Consider the following 18,119-nt stretch of genomic DNA (forward strand, 5'->3'; position numbering starts at 1 on the left):
AAGAAAGGGCTAGCCAGTGCTAGACTCCATCTCAGGCATCTGAAATTTCTACTACTTTGTTCCACCTTCCATAGATAGAAATGATTAATTCTTCATGTGAATCGTTGGCCTCCTGGCGACAGTCCAACCAAAGACAGTAGTTTGCAGTAGTAATGGCCACATATATGCATTGCCTCTGCATCAAAGCTGAGAAAGAGAAGGAAATCTGTGAAAACTTTTCTTTCTAAAAATCATTGAGTGCATTTGATCTCTATATGAAACTTCAATACCTCAAGAAATTATAAATGATGGGAATGCCTATGTTGAGTTTTGATCATTTTTCTCTAAATATGTTTTATTTACTAAACAGCAGGGGAACCTTTAGTATATTTCACTAGAAGCTGTGGTGGGTCAGCGTCTGAGTCTTGTCTACCTGTTGCTACAGCCAATACTCTTTCATTTTGCAAAGGGGAAACATTGATCACATTTTAAAAATATATTTTATTAATTTATTCATATTACATCTCAATTATTATCCCATCCCTTGTATTCTCCCATTCCTCCCTCCCTTCCATTTCTCCCTACTCCCTTCCCCTACCACTGTGACTAAGGGGGACTTCCTCCCCCTGTATATGCTCATAGGGTATCAAGTCTCTTCTTGGTAGCCTGCTATCCTTCCTCTGAGTGCTACCAGGCCTCCCCATCCAGGGGACGTGGTCAAATATGGGGCACCAGAGTTTGTGTGAAAGTCAGACCCTACTCTCCACTCAACTGTGAAGAATGTCCTGCCCATTGGGTAGATCTGGGTAGGGGTTCGAAGTTTACTGCATGTATTGTCCTTGGCTGGTGCCATAGTTTGAGCAGGACCCCTGGGCCCAGATCCACCCATCATAATGTTCTTCTTGTAAGTTTCTAGGACCCTCTGGATCCTTCTATTTCCCCATTCTCCCATGCTTCTCTCACCTTGAGTCCCAATAGGATGTAGAGACACATTTTATGGTATCTAGATGATATACTGAAATGCACAAAAATGTTAATGCATACATAAATAATGTCAAATAAAACCCACACATAATGATATGTACAGATTTAAATACAGATATGCATGTAACAAAACCAAATATCCCCTACCTTTCAATCACTAATATGCTCATTAATATCTACATTGTTTTTGTTTGATTCTTTTCTGTTTAGTTCTCATCTTATTCATATAAATATACAAATGTAGGAAAAATTTTATATTAACAATGCAATCTAAATTCTACAGATTTTCCATTTCCTTATTTTCTACCTAGAAATTGACATTGAACGCTGTGTACGAGAGTCAGTTAATCTGTTTTGTTGGACTCCTAAAAGTGCTACATACAGACAGTATGCTCAGCCTCCAAAGCCGACTTCTGAGAGCAGCGGAGTCCGAAGCTCAGCACCATACTTCTCTGTTGAGTGTACAGATCCTCCAAAGACAGACCTGGTACGTATGTATTAACAGACAACAGTCCTAAATCCGAAGAGACAGACTGTTGGCACGTCCTCGTATTGTTATTGTTCATAATGCTGTCACGTCCTTTTAATGTGACTATTTCCTAGTATATGACTGTGTTCACATGGCTAATTCAGGAGGTCTCTGTCTCCTTTGATGTTAGAGTGTGGTAGGCTGTTTGGACATATTACCCCGGTGACATTTTGTTTTATTTTCTACATAAGAATACTAGCTAGGAGTACGACAACTTCTTATATGGGATTACAGAAGCAAAGGAAGATTGTTTTTAAATAAACTACGTTGAGTTGTTGATATAATAGTAACTTATTTGTTCATAACCAAGGAAATAATGTTGAGAAAACTATGTTTTTCTTTTTTAAGAATATATATATATATCCTTATATATATGATGTATAAGTATATATAATATATATATATATAATGTATAAGTATATACATGTTCTCCTATAGGCCAAGAGTGTCAGATCCCCTTGGAGCTGAGGTACAAGCAGTTGCAAACTGTCTGATGTGGGTGCTGGGAACTGAACTCAGGGCCTCTGGAAGAGCAGTACATGCTTTTAATCACTGAGCCATCTCTCCAGCTTCCCCCGCCACTATGCTTTTCAATAGAAAATTTACAAATATGTTCAACCTAACTTTTACTTATAACTTCAGTGTTCCAAAGATCCCAATTTTCTATTACCCTAATTATTTTCATAAAATTGATTTTCAGTTAATATGCATGCATTGCTTTAGTGATAACAAGGTAAATTAATAAGGTATACTTTAAGGTGTACAAAGAAATACTCTAATGGAAAGACATTTCAACCTTTGACATGTTAAACAATAGTTTTCATAACTAGATTGTTTGTAGCTGTATATTTTTGCACAAGTACACATTTTTATTACTTGACATTTTCTGGTTTGGTTTTTTTAATGTTCCAATTAGTTGTATGTGTCAATGTTTTCCCATTTCCCAGCCAATGTGTATTTATTAACAACAGACAGAAATCTGAGAGAGAAAGAAGCAACAGCTCCATGGGTTTATACAAAGAAGGTTATGAAAAGTTACTAAAGGTTCTCAAGAGATAAGAATAAGAACCTACACTAGAAAATAAACACTTTCTTTAGTCTTCCAAAGTTTGAATAGGCCTCCCAAGGGGAAAATTGCCATTTGTTGGGATAAAAGGTGAATATTTAGTGTGTTATTTTAAATTTATTTTATGTATGAATGTTTTACCTGCTTGTATGTATAGTCACCACATATGTGCCTCATGCCCCCAGAGGCCAGACAATTGTATCTGACCCTCTGGAACACGAATTATGAATGGCTGTGAGCCACCATGTGGATGCTGGGAACTGAGATCCAGTCAACTGGGAAAGCAACAGGTGCTCCACACCACTGAGCCAGCTCCACAGCCCCTATATGAAATATTTTTAATATGAAATGTGGTCCTTTTTCCTGTTGTTTAAAGTTCATCTTTAAATGTTAATGTAAAGGAAAGTAGATAGAAAAATATCTATGCTGCATATTCATTAAAATTAGAGTAATCACAATTCAGTTAGTTCATAACTGTTGTGCAGTCTTTTTTTGTTTTTGTTGTTGTTGAGATCTCACTAAGTTTCCCTGGCTGGCCTAGAACTGATATACAGACTAGGCTGACTTTAAACTCACAGGGATCCTCCTGCCTCTACCTCCCAGGTGCTGAGATAAAAATCCTATACTACCATGCACGGCTTGTGTCAGATTCTTAAAAATTCTTTTATGGTAGAAAAAAAATTACTTTGCTATTTTAGAGAGTTGGCTTTAGATTTTGACCCTGCTTGGTTTTTGTCATATAACATTGAATATTTCATAGTCTCTCTGCTTACCTATTGTTATGGTTATTTTAAGTAACTGTTTGTTTCCCAGTTCCTGTTCCCTCTCTCCCTCTCTCCCTCCCCCCCCCCCTCTCTTTCTTTTTTTGGTTTTTCGAGACAGGGTTTCTCTGTGTACTGTTGACTGTCCTATACTCACTTTGTAGACCAGGCTGGCCTCGAACTCACGTCAATCCACCTGCCTCTGCTTCCCCAGTGCTGGGATTAAGCCCAGCTCCCAGCTTCTTTCTTAACCTGCTTATCACACAAATAATTGCTTATATTATTTAAGCAAGCTTCACAGAACAAGAACTGAGCAGTTATTAATTTATTCTTAACTCTCTACACTAATTTGGTTTCCTCTCAGCTTACATCCCAGAGATACTTGCACTTTGTAGCTTTCCCTGTTCCTGTGCTCGCTTGCTCTCCTGATATCTCCTGAATATCTGCCCCTGGCTGACTCCCCTGACTTCCTTCTCTTGACTCCTCCTCCCCTGGCTGGCAGGAAGTCCAGTCCTATTCTTTCCCCTGCTCAGAGATTGACATTAAGCTGTTTTATGTGCATATCAGGGGACATTTGAGAAGCAGTATTCACACAACATTGAGACAGAAGATTCTCAGAACAAGGATTTCAACCAGATTATGGGGGGGCACAGAAATTAGAATTTTAATTACACAATAATCTTATGTCTACAACCTATATATAAGTGTAAACACATGTGTTACTTAACATTGAATAATCAATCTAGTCTCTCCATGTACCTGTTTATAAGTGCAAGCACATGTATTACTTACCTTATTTTTGTGACAAAATACAGAGACACTCAAAGAATGAAGATTTATTTTGGCATGCAGTTTCAGAGGTGACATCTGTTATCTCGGGGTGTGTGGTTCATATGTTGGAACACAAAGCAGGAAAAGAGGGTACAGAAAGACGTCAGGCAAGACACAGCTCCAGGGACACAGCCCTAGAGACTTACTTCCTCTAACTTGACCCTGATGCTACTCTTACCACCTCTCAGTAATACCAGCATGTTAACCCACCAGTGGGGCAATGTATTCATTAAGTCGGGAAGCTCTTCATCTACTCATCTCTGGAAGTGTCATAAGCACACAGCAATGACTTCACTGCTCTTCACATTGCTCTTTTCTTAAAGATTTATTTATTTATACAGTACTCTGCCTGCATGTATGCCTGCACACTGGAAGAGAGCACCAGATCTCAGATGGCTGTGAGCCACCATGTGGTTGCTGGGAGTTGAACTCAGGACCTTTGGAAGAACAGACAGTGCTCTTAACCTCTGAGCCATCTCTCCAGCCCCTTCTATATATTCCTTAGTCCAGTCAAATTAGCAAACTTATCACATTATAATACTTATGCTTAGCAAAGTCATTTTAGAAATAATATACAACGTATCCAACTTAGCATCTGATATATACCAAGAATTTAAACTAGTAACAATCATTTTTACATGCTTGTAATTAAGAGCTAAAATCTCCAACATGTAAGCTGTACAGAACTTTGTGACAATAATCTTCTGAATCTCCATGGTTTGCATGACAGAGGCCATGCCCTGGTGTCCCATTGTCTTCACCATATCAGCTTCAGTACTCTGACGACTTACAAACAGTACGGCAGGGGAGAGACTTGTAGGCTGCTTTTCTAAAGAAGGAATCTTCCTGGCAGTTTTACCCTAGTAATTTTAGTTTAAAATTTCACTTTGACCTTTACTTCTTAGTTTTAATACCATTCTGATTTTCAAGCCACTAAAGAATTGCCAAAAGAATTATTTCATCTCCTGCCAAGATCTCTCCCATCCAGTTTTTCCTTAAATAGCAAAAAAAGTTTGCTTGAGAATTTAGGTCATAGTTTACTAACTGAAGAAAACAGTAAGTAGGGGTATGAAATTTTGATGAATAGGATGAAATGAATTTTCTTTTTATTTTGGGTTGTGAATTGAAGATATCGGAGGTCAACCCTGGGTTCTTCTATCCTGTTTTTAAGACAAGATTTTTGGTAGGGCTGTAGCTTGCCAGTTAGAGCCCAAGCTAGCTGCCCTCCTGCATCCACGCCTCCAGTGCTGGGGTTCAGGTGCACAGCACAGAGCTGAGCTCCAGATGCTTCTGATGGGACTCGGCCCTTCAGCTTGTACAGTGAGCATTAGCCAAAGGTGCTCTCCTAGCCATTAGGTTGAAGTGGATTTTTTTAAACTGAATATACTTTGTAGGAAAATATGGTGATTAGCTTTAGAATTCTTTAAATTTCTTTGACATATTTGATCAGCAGATTCATTTATTTATAAGTACTAAAACTTAGTTAAATTCAGTCTGTAAATAAACAAGAATTATTGTTGTTTCACAATAGCTTGATTAGGAACCCACGTAGTAGCCCAAATTTATAATAATAATAATAATAATAAGGTTTATTACATAATGGTAACCACTGGCACATATTATTGTTGTGGGTAAAATAGAACATTCCGTGAATGGCCTTCAACCAGTAAGCAGTGCTTTAGGTGTCGGTTAAATGAGTTTAGAGCTGTCTGAACATTTTCATACTTTATGGCGGAATATCTTCTAAAAGTTAAATATGAACACTATGTACAATATTTAATCTCAATAATAAACTTTCTATAATCAAAACAATGAAAAAATATAGTCTCACAAGGCTTTATAGTTTGCAGGTATTCAGGGACATTTTCTTCCCTAAAGTGTTTTAATCCCCACTTGAGAGTTGAAACAAGCCAATTAACACAGTGTATTTTACAAGCTCCTATTATAGAAGTAGTGAAAAAAGTTTTGTGCCCTTAATAATTCAAGTGTATATATTAATCTATCTCACATAGTAGTCCAAGTCATAGTTTCTCACAATTTCACTTTTTTCAGTTTCCCTAGGTGTTCATCAACATGTACATTCACTTGTGTACATTTAAACATGATGGATGGCTTCAGTGTAAAATGCAAGGAAAAACACAAATATATGATTTCTTTTGGCTAGCATAGTATCAAGAGTAAAATATGGCAGCCTGGTGGCTCACGCCTTTAATCCCAGCACTCAGGAGGCAGAGGCAGGCAGATTGCTGTGAGTTCAAGGCCAACCTGGTCTACAAAGCGAGTCCAGGACAGCCAAGTTTACACAGAGAAACCCTGTTTCGGAAAAAAAAAAAAAAAAGAGTAAAATATTGACCTAAACATTATTTGATTAGACTGTCCACATCAGTAGGTGGACAGAACATTTAGCTTTGCACCTGTTCTCTTTGCTGTGTGTGTTCTCTGCATGGCCTAGCTGTCAGCCCTTTGTCAGGTGAACGGTGGGAAATGTTTCCTTACGTCCTGAAAGCTCTCTTTACTCTGCTGTTCAGGTTAGGGGTGTCCATCACCAGCTTGATCTTTTGGTCACTGGACAAGGCCATTTTTGTCTCATCTTAAACGTTTTATCCTAAAGTCTGTTTTGCCTGGTGTGAAGCTTGCTTCAGGCTTCAGTTTGCTTGGAATATCATTTCTCCTTCCTTCCCGTCAAGGTGTCTACAGAGGTGATGTAAATTTCTTGACTATGTGTTGTTGGGCTTATGTTATTTTTTTTTAATCTATTCAACTAGTCCATGTCCTTTAACCAAAGAATTCAGCTCACTTTTATTTATTATTATTGATAATAATATCAATATTTACTTTTTTTCCTTCTTTTATCTTCCCTGTTCATCCTTGTGGTCTGATAGTGCTTGAATCTTTTAATTCTCTCTTGTGTATCTTTTCTTCTCATGGTTCTATATCCTTTCATGGTGGTACCTGTTTTACACTGATCTTAGCCAAAATGCCAAGAAGCAATGGTAGCCATCTTTCATTTGTAGGCTTAAGTATCTTTTGTAAGACTGATCAGGAAGTCATCAATTTTCTCAGTTTCATTTTTCTTAGAAAGACTCTATTTCTCCTTCAGTTCTTAAAGATATCCCTTCTGGGTGTGGTATTCTTGATGACTATGTTTCTGTTTTAGAACTAGAATATGCCTTTCTATTCCCTCCTGGCGTACAATTTGGGGATGGGACTTTGAAACCAACCCATGTAATAGAGAGACTTTTGAATAAGAGTTGGTGCCTTTCTTTTACAATTTTTAGAGGTTTTTTTCTTTTAAATTCTGAACTTTTAACAGTTTGAAAATAACATGCCATATGGAGATCTTTTCTGTTTGGTGTTCTATTATACATGGTTACCACTATTTCCCAAAGGTAGGAGAATATTCTACTCTAATTTAATTAGCTAATTGTCCCTTGCTATGAACTTCCTTCTCTTTGCGTTTCTGTGTTCTAAAAATGTGTTTTGGTTTGTTTAATGGTATCATAAAAGTCATAAATACATGTTTCATTCTTTGTATGGGGTGAGAGGTGTCTTGAATATTTCTCAGATATAAAACCTGGACTCAGCACAAATATTCTTTTTTTTTCTACATAATCTAGTGTACTACTGGGATTTTAACAATAGTGGCTTATTTAGCTCCTCATTTCCAAGAATTTCAAAATCTCCCTTTGCTGAATTTCTCATTGATAGTCCAATTATTTTTCTAATTTCATTTAGTAGTTTATTTATTTTCATATTATTTCATTGAGCTTTTAAACGACCATTTAAAATATTCTTTATGGTGTATTTCATTTGTACAGGTGTGAAATCTGTAATTGAAGAGTTCTTGCTGCATGCCTGTAGTGGCGTGTTGCCTTGAGTTTCCACATTTCTTGTGCTCCTGCTCTGGGATTTCATTTTGTTAGATGGATCAGCTTGAATATGGGTCTGGCTACATTTCCAAGTTGGCATCATAGAATAGTTTCCCTGTAGCTTCTTTGTCTATGATCAGCGACTCTGGGTGCAGTGCAGGTCATGATGGACTCAGAAACCCACTATTTATGAGCCACACAAAAGCAGGGACAGAGCTCCAGCAGGTCCATGCTGATAGTCATAGGTGTGGAGTACGCATAGAGTGGGAAGAGTGGGCCCTATCTGCTCACCAGAATCTCCTCAAGACCTGCTGCTCTAGCTGTGCTTCTAGCAAGGCCCTCTGACACTGGCAGCCCAAGCAGCAGTGAGAGTCCTAAAGTACTTGGCCTTCAGTCAGGCAGTGGTTTAGGTCCAGATATCATTGGTAGAACCCATAGCACTACCCCTGTGATGCCCATAGCAACTCCTAACTTTTGTGGCTTGTTAGACAAAGTGTAGGGATGGGAGTTGTATAGAAGAGGTGGCAAATGGAAACCATTGTGTCACTCTTTGCTGGCAGCAGCACTTGTCAAGGGTCTTGTCTTGAGTGGTGACGAACAAAGTTCCATGTGTACTCAGGGTTAGAGAGACAACTGGATCTAGGGTTCTCTCTCCTTTAGCAGTAGTGCTTGCTGCTGTAGGGTTATGGTTGGGTCTATAGCTGGCTGAGGCCCTGTAAACTAGGTAACAGTAGAAACTACAGGATCACCTCTCCTCTGTATCTGTAACAGCCACTGTAGCATAGTGCAGTGAGATTGGGACAACAGGGAACAACTGAGTGCTTGGCTTGGTCCTGCCAGTGGCCTGAGCTCACAGGGAGCTATCCAGAACTTGGGCTTGGAAGCAGAGTACTTTAATCTAGTGTTTCTTGACGGTAACACCGTCCGTCCCCTCTATATCACAGGCATGTTCTCCTGTGGTGCAGCTCACCCATTGGCTTGGATCAAACTCTCCCATCTGGGCCAGGTGGGGTTCAGAAGGTGTCTGTACATTTCCTCTAAGTCAGAGCAGAATAATGTCTCTGTGGTCACAAAGATGGGAATATTTACGGGGTTATAACACCCTAAATCAAAATTCCAGCCCTACCTGAATTCAAAATCAGGCATTAGCTTACATCTCAAGATGGCTCCTGACTGTAGCATCGTATGTATCCTATGTATGATATCAGAGATCCTTTTCCAAATCCAGGATACTACACAGATTTTATGTGTTTATGTTTATGGAATGCAAGTCTTTGAAGATGGTAAAAGTGTCTAGCAGCTAGGACTGCTGCATCTTCCCTGATAAAATATGATGGAATTCTTTTACATTCTCCTGCAAAAGAGACTGCCTCTCCCAGCTATGGGAGACATCGGGGTACTTTGTTTCTGTGTCTTTGATGCTGTCTTAAGGTTTGAATCTTATGACTATCCATTCTCTCTCTACTTTTCAGTGTTGAAAGTCACTTACCTCAAATACATCTACACACTAAATGAGTGCAAGCACCACTGATCCACAATATAGGATTCTCCTTCAAAAAGAATCCATTTTAGGCCATATGTAAATTTCAGTGTATAAGACATAGTGTGACTACTGATAATGTTTTCATATGAAGATTTATTTAGAAACAGATTGCTATTTTCACTATAGAATGTAATATTTACTTTAGTGTAAGAAGGGCAATATGCAAATTTCAGAAAGTTAATAGTGTTAGAACATATATAATGGATACGTAGCTATTGCTTAGAAGTTCCAAGCTTCATTTTTTTTATGTAACAATATTTATTTATTTATTTTTAAATATATTTTATTAACTTATTCATATTACATCTAAATTGTTATCCCATCCCTTGTATCCTCCCATTCCTCCCTCCCTCCCATTTTCCCCTTACTCCCCTCCCCTAAGACTGTGACTGAGCGGAACCTCCTCCCCCTGTATATGCTCATAGGTTATCAAGTCTCTTCTTGGTAGCCTGCTATCCTTCCTCTGACTGCCACCAGGCCTCTCCATCCAGGGGATGTGGTCAAATATGGGGCACCAAAGTTTGTGTGCAAGTCAGACCCCACTCTCCACTCAGTTGTGGAGAATGTCCTGTCCATTGGGTAGATCTGGGTAGGGGTTTGAAGTTTACTGCATGTATTGTCCTTGGCTGGTGCCATAGTTTGAGCAGGACCCCGGGGCCCAGATCTGCCCATCATAATGTTCTACTTGTAGGTTTCTAGGACCCTCTGGATCCTTCTATTTCCCCATTCTCCTATGCTTCTCTCACCTAGAGTCCCAATAGGATGTCCTCCCTCTGTCCCACTTTCCTGGTAAGTGAAGACTTTCATGTAATGTATGCCTTGGGCCAGTGTCCAGATATAAGTGAGTAGATACCATTTGAGTCTTTCTGCTTTTGGCTTAACTCACTCATTATGATCATTTCTAGTTCAATCCATTTGTCCACAAATTTCGGGAATTCCTTGTTTTTAGTAGCTGAGTAGTATTCCATAGTGTAAATGTACCACAGTTTCTTTATCCATTCTTCTACTGAGAGACACTTAGGCTGTTTCCAGGCTCTGGCTGTTATGAATAAGGCTGCCAAGCTTCATTTAAACCAAAACATAACCCAATGGTAGTATTGGAGATTCAAGTACAGGGTTTGCTACCAAGTCTAACATAAAAAGCTGCCATTTTAATATAAAAATGTTTAGATTCTAACTGTGTGGTTTTATAAGTGTCATAGCATCATTTATTTTTTTCCTCTTGTATTCTGTAGTCTCCTGAGTGTGTTTATCTTTTTCTCTACTGTAGTACTAACCCTACAGCCCTCTACAGGACTAGCTTGATGGTCATGAATTCCTATACTCTGCTCTTACAGTTGAAAAAAAAGTGGTTTTTTCCACCATCCATTACGACAGTTTTGCTGGGTATATTAGAGGGAGATGGCAATTGTGATCATTCAATGTTTGAAATACATCAGTCATGGTTTAGATTGAAGCATCTGTTGTTTTTCAGATGGGCTTGTCTTTGTCTGTGGCTTGACCTTTTTTTTCTACAAGGTATTCTTTTGTGTTCATTTAGTGCTTTAACTGTAATATAATGCCAGGAGTTTCTTTTCTGGTTCTGTTTGGTGTCCTGTGTGCTTCTTTTATCTAGAAGGGCTCTGTCCCCTTAGATTTAGGGAATTTTCTTCTATGGTTTTATTAAAACTTATTTCTATGACTTTTTGCATGAAATTCTTCTTGTACACCTGTAACTGATGGAGTTTCAGGGTTCTTCCATGTTATATTCATACATTTGTAAAGTTTTTGATTGGCCTTTATTAATGATCCGTTTCCTTTATTTTGTCCTCATAGCCTTATGTTCTATTGTCCACATGACCCATTGTATCAGGGACAGTTTCCACTGATCATTTTATTTGCCTCATTGTGTTTTTTAATTTCAATCATTATTTTAGTTTGGGCTTTCTTCAATATTTCTATCTCTTTATTAAATTACATGTTCATTTTATAGATTGACTTCATTGCTTCATTCAGCTGTTTATATTTGCTTGGAAAATATTTGAGTTCTCAGAACTATCTTATCATAATTATAATCATTCTTTAGAATACATATGGAGTTTTGTGTAAGTCATTTTTTCATTTATTTATTTAATCACTTTTCAGCCTGGCCTAGCCCCCTCCCTCTCCTCCCCTCCCCCACCCTTTCTCTCTCCTCCTCAGAGAAGGAGAGGCCCCCAAGGGGCACCAACTCACCCTGGCACCTCAAGTTGCATCAGGTCTAAGTTCATCCTCTCCTGCAGAGGCCAGACAAGGCAGCCCAGCTGGGGAAAGTGATCTAAAGGCAGGCAATAGAGTCAGATCGTCTGAGTCATTTTGATCAATGGTCATGAGTGTATAGTTGACAGCTTTTAGAAGAGACAAGTTTTCTTGGTTTTTCATGTTGTGTTTTGTTCTTTTGCTCTGGGATCTACTTAGATTATTGTTTAAGATTTGTTGCTGCTGTTCTTTTAATTCTGGTTTCCTGTCTTCTTTCAGTGGATGCATTTACAGGTTCAGAAGAGATTGCATTGTAGTACAGTTGTGATGACATTTCTGTCTAGGTAGACTAGGTGGTCCACAGGCTGCCCCTATGGGGTGACTACCCATAGTTAGCCCACTCTGACTAAACAGAGTAGCAGGTCACTGGAACACAGACACTTGTTTGGACCCCAGTGATACTGTCTGTGCTGCTACATTAGTATGAGGGAAATGGAAGAAAAGGGTGAGCAACCATGGCAAGCCTAGCGATAAATGTTGGGTTGTTAGGTGAAAAGTAAAGGAGTGAGAATAATTGAGGCAGGAGAAAAAATAGGGTAGATGTGTGGAAGCTTTGGTTAGCATTAGCTTTGTAAAGAGAAGTCAGGATTGTGCCCAGATATTATAAACCACGTCAGTCTCTGGACTTCAGGAGCTGCAACAATAAGAGGAATGGATATGAGAGAGAGAAAGAGACACACAGAGAATCGTTTAAAAAGAAACTAACAGTGGGGGATAGTGTTGGCCTCCTTTTGTGCCCTGCTGTACTGTATAGATAAGACTTAGCTGTGGAGAAGAGGCCGCTGGGTGGAGGTAGAAGATAGTGGACTCTTCGGCAGAAGACAATGGCTGCAGTGGGGAAGGAGGGCGGGACAGAGAAGGTAGAAAATAAGATGGCTGGTCTGCATGCCAGTGTTGTTTTTTCATGGATCCCCTGCCTTTTCCTCTGGCCCTGGTTGAAGATGTGCTCCATATGTTTAGAGGGGCTCTTCCTCCCCTGTGGGTTTTCAGCTCCCTTTGCATGTCGGGTTTCCTTGATCTTGTTCTTGGGCTGTGGATAACCACGGCAAAACTCTGCCACACTGTTCCTGAGGCCCCACTGGGTCAGGAATGGATGGCTGTGTGGTGCCCAAAGCACACTGATTGATTAGTGTCTGCATTCAGTTCCCACTTTTCCCTGTTGGGGCACTGATGGAGGCCCTGACTGTAGTTGCTAGGAACCCCTTCTTTGAAATCCCCATTGGCACCACTTTTTACATTGTTTCAGGTTGGAGTCCTTTAGTCTAGTTTGCCTAGAGTGAAATGCAGAAAGCAAGGCCAGTGTGGTCGTGGAGAAAGTACGTGCCCAGTTGTAGAAGAGGTTTGTTGATCAGTCCAGCCTGAGCCTGGAGAAGCAGCTGGTTGCCTGGCAAAATATTCTTGTTCTTTTTATTTTCTGGTACCCACTGCTCCTTCCAACCTGGCTCCTAGTCCACCTTACGTTTTGTCTAACAGGGGACTATTCTCTTCCTTTTCTCCCTCTCATCATTAAGGTGAATTTTGGATAATTTTTATTAACTTAGTAAATATTTATTGAGCATATGCTAGGTACCTGATTCATTTCACATTAATGTGGACTGTATCTGTTCCCAGTACCTTGGTAAACACATGGATGTGTCAGTGCAGACAAGGGCAAAGAAAACCTGCAGTGCCTGTTGCGCCTCATTTGCAACTGTGTTGTTCATTTTCTGAAGCTAGTTGTTATTTAAAACAGAGCTCCTCAAGCCTAGAGTTAGCAAGATGTTTATCATTTTATATAAACTTCCTTTCTCCCAGTATCAATTCCAGACTTGGGATATCACTTCATTCAGTACACCAGAAACTATTTTGGCCGATGGAAATAATGTATTAGGAAGGGCTGAAAAATAAAAACATGTATTAGATTATAAGTTGAACTAAAAGTTATCTCAAATCCTTTGTGAAATGAGATGTTTAAGTAAATATTATAGCCAGAGAACTTAAGAATAAGCCTTGCTGTCCAGGTCAAGGAACTGTAAGTTAATGGTGTGTGTTCATCAGTGCTTTTCCCAGTGAGCCTTCATGTATTTCTCATTAAAAAAAAAAATCTAGTTGTTCCCTTGTAGCCATCTGAAACCTAGAAATTAATAGTTGGTATTTTTCACTGTCTTTTAAAACATACACTTTATTGTTTTGTGAAATAATCTTAGAGAAATCAGAATTTGTAATGGCATATCAAACGGTTCTTCTCTAGGCCTTAGAAACCCTTCAATCTTGTCATCCTAACTCATCTTTTGTCAGCACCACTCTCCTGATCTCACTTTATGGAAGGATTGTCTGAGAGAGAGCTGCGTCCTGTAAAAGCAACAGCAAAATGAGCATAGAAAATATGCCCATGGTCAGACACAAACCATGCCGGGAGGATTACAGAATGCATTATGTTGATGAAGATTAGGGCGAGGGGTGATAGAAAAGGAATTACAATAGAGTTATTAATGGAAAACAAAACATGAGGGTTTTTTTTTTTTTTGGTGGTGGTGACCATAACAATTGACATAATATCGGGTAGAATATCGGAAGAGGTTGGTCCAGAGTGGCAGCTGAGCTGCTGTGAGCCAGGGGCACATCTCTCCATGGGCAACAGGGCTGTTCCCACAGAGCATAATTAGCATATCCACAGGAAGTTGCTGGCAAGGCTGCAGTGGTGACAGTGTGCCTGTGCAGCCTGATTTAATTCAGTATTGATTTGACACAGATCCTCTAGCAGTGTTTTCCACCAGCGGCTCTACAGAATACATTTTCTTCATGGAGAGTGATGGGCACAGTAGCCTGACTGCAGCTCGCTAATGAATATCTGGGGTCTTACACAGAGATGTTCCTTTCACAACCTCAAAGTTCAGGGATGTCATTTCATGAATCACTGGCATTCTGTGACATTTAAAAAGAAATGGATTGTGGCACACGTCTACAGACAGGGTAGCAACAAACACAGTTACACACAGGATGCAGGAATTCTAATGATTTTCAGATTTCAGGCCATAAGTGTCCCATTTATTCGGGCCCCCTCAGCACTTTCTATAAGATATGCAAAGTAAACAAACAATTTTGGTGACATGAGGTCAAAAATCACATTTAAAGCTATGTATAAAATTTTTATTTTGCTATTTTTTAGCCTGTTTTGTATACATACTAACACAGACTGAGGCCATAATAAGAAGTGAAACTGGAGCTTCACCTGCAGTTCACACCTGTGCAAGAAGTCCTGCTAGGAGAGCGTTCTCTGTCTTTCAAGCCCAAATAAATAAAGTTTACCTAAAATAAGTTTACATACATTGTTATGTGTGTGGGTGTGTGGGGGGTGTGAGAGAGACAGAGGGGAGACTTAGGAGTTAGGGTTCAGAAGTCCTACAGGAATGAAACAAAATGAGCACTTAGCAAGGGACAAGCAAGCAGAACTAACAGTCTAAACTATTAAATTATCATTTAGTATCAAGATGTTTATTTTCTTGAGCAACCTACATTACTCTTTTTGACTTAAATATCCCTTTATGGCAAACTAGATTCATACACATGTTTGTGTTATTTTTCAAGTACATTATCTTTTATAGTTTTTTTCCATACCAAGAAGTAATTAAAATCATTATTATGTTACATATATGATGCCTCAACTGATAGGCAATTTTTGATATGCAATTTTTAAAAAATAAAATAGAACTTTTTGTTTCTTAGAGTTCCTTGTAAGTCAGATGTAGTGTTTTAAAGCTTTATAACTTTTTCACTGCATGTATTTGTTTTGTGCCTTGTGAGACATGCTGAGATTAGAGGACAACTTGCAAGAGTTGATACCTTCCACCATATCAGTCCCAGGTATCGTCAGGAGTTAGGCTTGGCAGCAGCCACCCGTCTCCACGAATCATCTCTGCAGCTTGCCTGTGCCTGTATCTTGAGATGCGTATGGCCGTTTCAGTGTTTCAGGCTGTAACTTTGCATCTATGTGTACATGTTCAGTTTTCCCGGCACAATTTGTTGAAGAAGCTTCCTTTTCTCCAATGTATGTTTTTTACTTTTGGTCAAAAACTAGGTGGCAATAGATACATGGATTTAAATCTTGGTTCTTTATTCTATTCCACCGGTGTATGATTCTGGTTTTGTGCCAGTACTGTGCAGGTTGTTTTGGTTTGTGTGGGGTGCTGGAGGAAGGGGCTTATTTCTCTTACAGTTCCGTATCACAATCCATCAAAAGAACTCGGAGGCAAGAGCTGAAAGAGAAGTCATGAAGGTATGCTGCTTACTGGATTGCTCCCGTTGGCTTGCTCTTAGGAACTCAGCTTTGCAATAGATGGACTTTATTGTGTTGAATGTATTCGTTTACTCCCTAGTTTTTGATGAAGGTCTTCATCATAAAGGGAGGTTAGATTTTGTCAAACATCTTTTCTGCATCTGCTGATGAAGGTTATCATGTGATTTCTGTCCTGCCTTGTACATTTTAACCAATTACTGTCTGCTTTTAAAATAGAGTAGCTATTTTAAATATAACTAAAATATGAGCACACTTACACATAATTTGGCAAAAAATAATTTTTCAAAATTAATGGGATATATTTATCTAAATGCATGTTTACATTTTATAGATAATACAATGTCTTAAAGATTTCATCACAAAAAAAGATTGCCTGCAATTTTTAGCAAAGATTTCTTTGTCTTAGATTATTATTACATTTTAAGCTATATTATACCAAATGGGAGAGATGAATATCTTTAAAGTTAAACTGTATCTAAACTAAGTACTGTAGAAATTTACCCATTATATTATAGCTGATCATTTTAATTAGTTAGAATTTCTGTTCTGTTTGGTAGACTTGTGCATATGAAATAGCTTATTGAGTTTTTTCTTTATTGGGACAGTGTATATAGTATGTTATGCAGTATACTTTAATATATATATTATATATATAACATAAATAATATATATACTACAATCAGGGTAATAAGAATTTCTATCCCTTCAAGCACTAATCGTCTCCATATGCTGGAATTTCATACTTCTCTGGTCACTTTGAAATATGCCATCATTTGAACCTATACTTACCCTTCTGTGTAATAGAGAACCCAGAACTAATTCTTCCTCCACAGCTGTGGTTTAGTATCACTTTACAGAACTTTTGATTCACTTACTCTAATGCCCTTGCAAGTCTCCAGTGACCACAGCCCCATTCCATTTCTCGTGACAGACTTAGCAGTTTACAGCAGTGACAACATGTGGGATCTGATTCTCCGTGGCTGACTTCATTCTTGTTGCCTGAGTCATGGTTTGTTGTGTTTATATACACTCTTTCTTTACTGACTCATCTACTCAGAACATTAGCTAGAGTCCATAGCTTAGCTACTGTGAACAGCACTACAGTGAACATAGGGGTGCATGCATCTTCTTAGGACAAAGATTGTTTTTCCTTTGTATGAATTTCCAGTGATAAAATCAATGTATCATTATAGTATAATTATCTTCAGTTTCCTAGGGAATACTATATGGTATTCCATAATGTCTAAACTAATTTACATTCCCACCACCCTTTCTCCACATTTGTATTATCATTTGCTATTTTTGGTTTTTCGAGGCATGTGTGTGTGTGTGTGTGTTGATAACAGCCTTTCTAATCGAGATTGGTGGTTTGTTTTTTGTTTTTTTAATGAGTATATAGACTTTCACTATGTACTCTTATACACACTAGGTACTCTTGAACTCATACCCTACCTGCCTACCTCACCAGTGCTGAGGATACAGACATGTGCCACCACTTTCTCATGCTTTTGATTTGCTTTCCCTAATCATTGTGAGACTGAGCATTTACTGAATAGACCATCTTCAGTCTACTGGATATTCTTGGTGCCTTTGTTAAAAATTATTTAGCGAAATGATTGTAAGTTAACTTTAACTTATACACATTTATGTGTGTATATAGCATAACAATATCATATTGTTTGGTTACAATAACTTTGTAATATGTTTTGATGTCAAACATTGTATTGTGATGCCTCTTTCTCCTACCTCCTAGATTTTTATAGCGTATCTTGATCTTTACTGCTTCCATGTAAATATTAGGGCTATTTTCTATTTCTGGGGGAAGTCAGTATTTTGATGAGAATAGCACTTAGTAATGAAGTAGCAGAGTCATCTGAGCAATAATAAGCCTTAAGATCCATAAACATGGGATGTCATGAGCATTCAGTGTCTTCTCTTTTTAGCCTTTTCAATTCCTTTATGATTTATATTTCTTTTTTTTTTCCTTTTTTTATTAATTTATTC

The 18,119-nt window shown here is 38.5% G+C and overlaps 1 protein-coding gene across 3 annotated transcripts in view; it reads left to right on the forward strand.

The window, feature by feature from the left end:
- The window catches only part of TBCK (TBC1 domain containing kinase), a 145,285-nt gene that overhangs the window by 87,463 nt on the left and 39,703 nt on the right, over positions 1–18,119 (forward strand). For all 3 annotated transcript variants that reach the window (XM_084756861.1, XM_084756860.1, XM_084756862.1), the window contains exon 23: positions 1,275–1,450. In XM_084756861.1, the coding sequence (XP_084612987.1) occupies positions 1,275–1,450 (176 nt within the window). The remainder of the gene's footprint in view (positions 1–1,274; positions 1,451–18,119) is intronic.

This window comes from Acomys minous, assembly GCF_964271855.1.
Source record: "Acomys minous genome assembly, chromosome: 14".
In the NCBI taxonomy this organism is placed as follows: Eukaryota; Metazoa; Chordata; class Mammalia; order Rodentia; family Muridae; genus Acomys; species Acomys minous.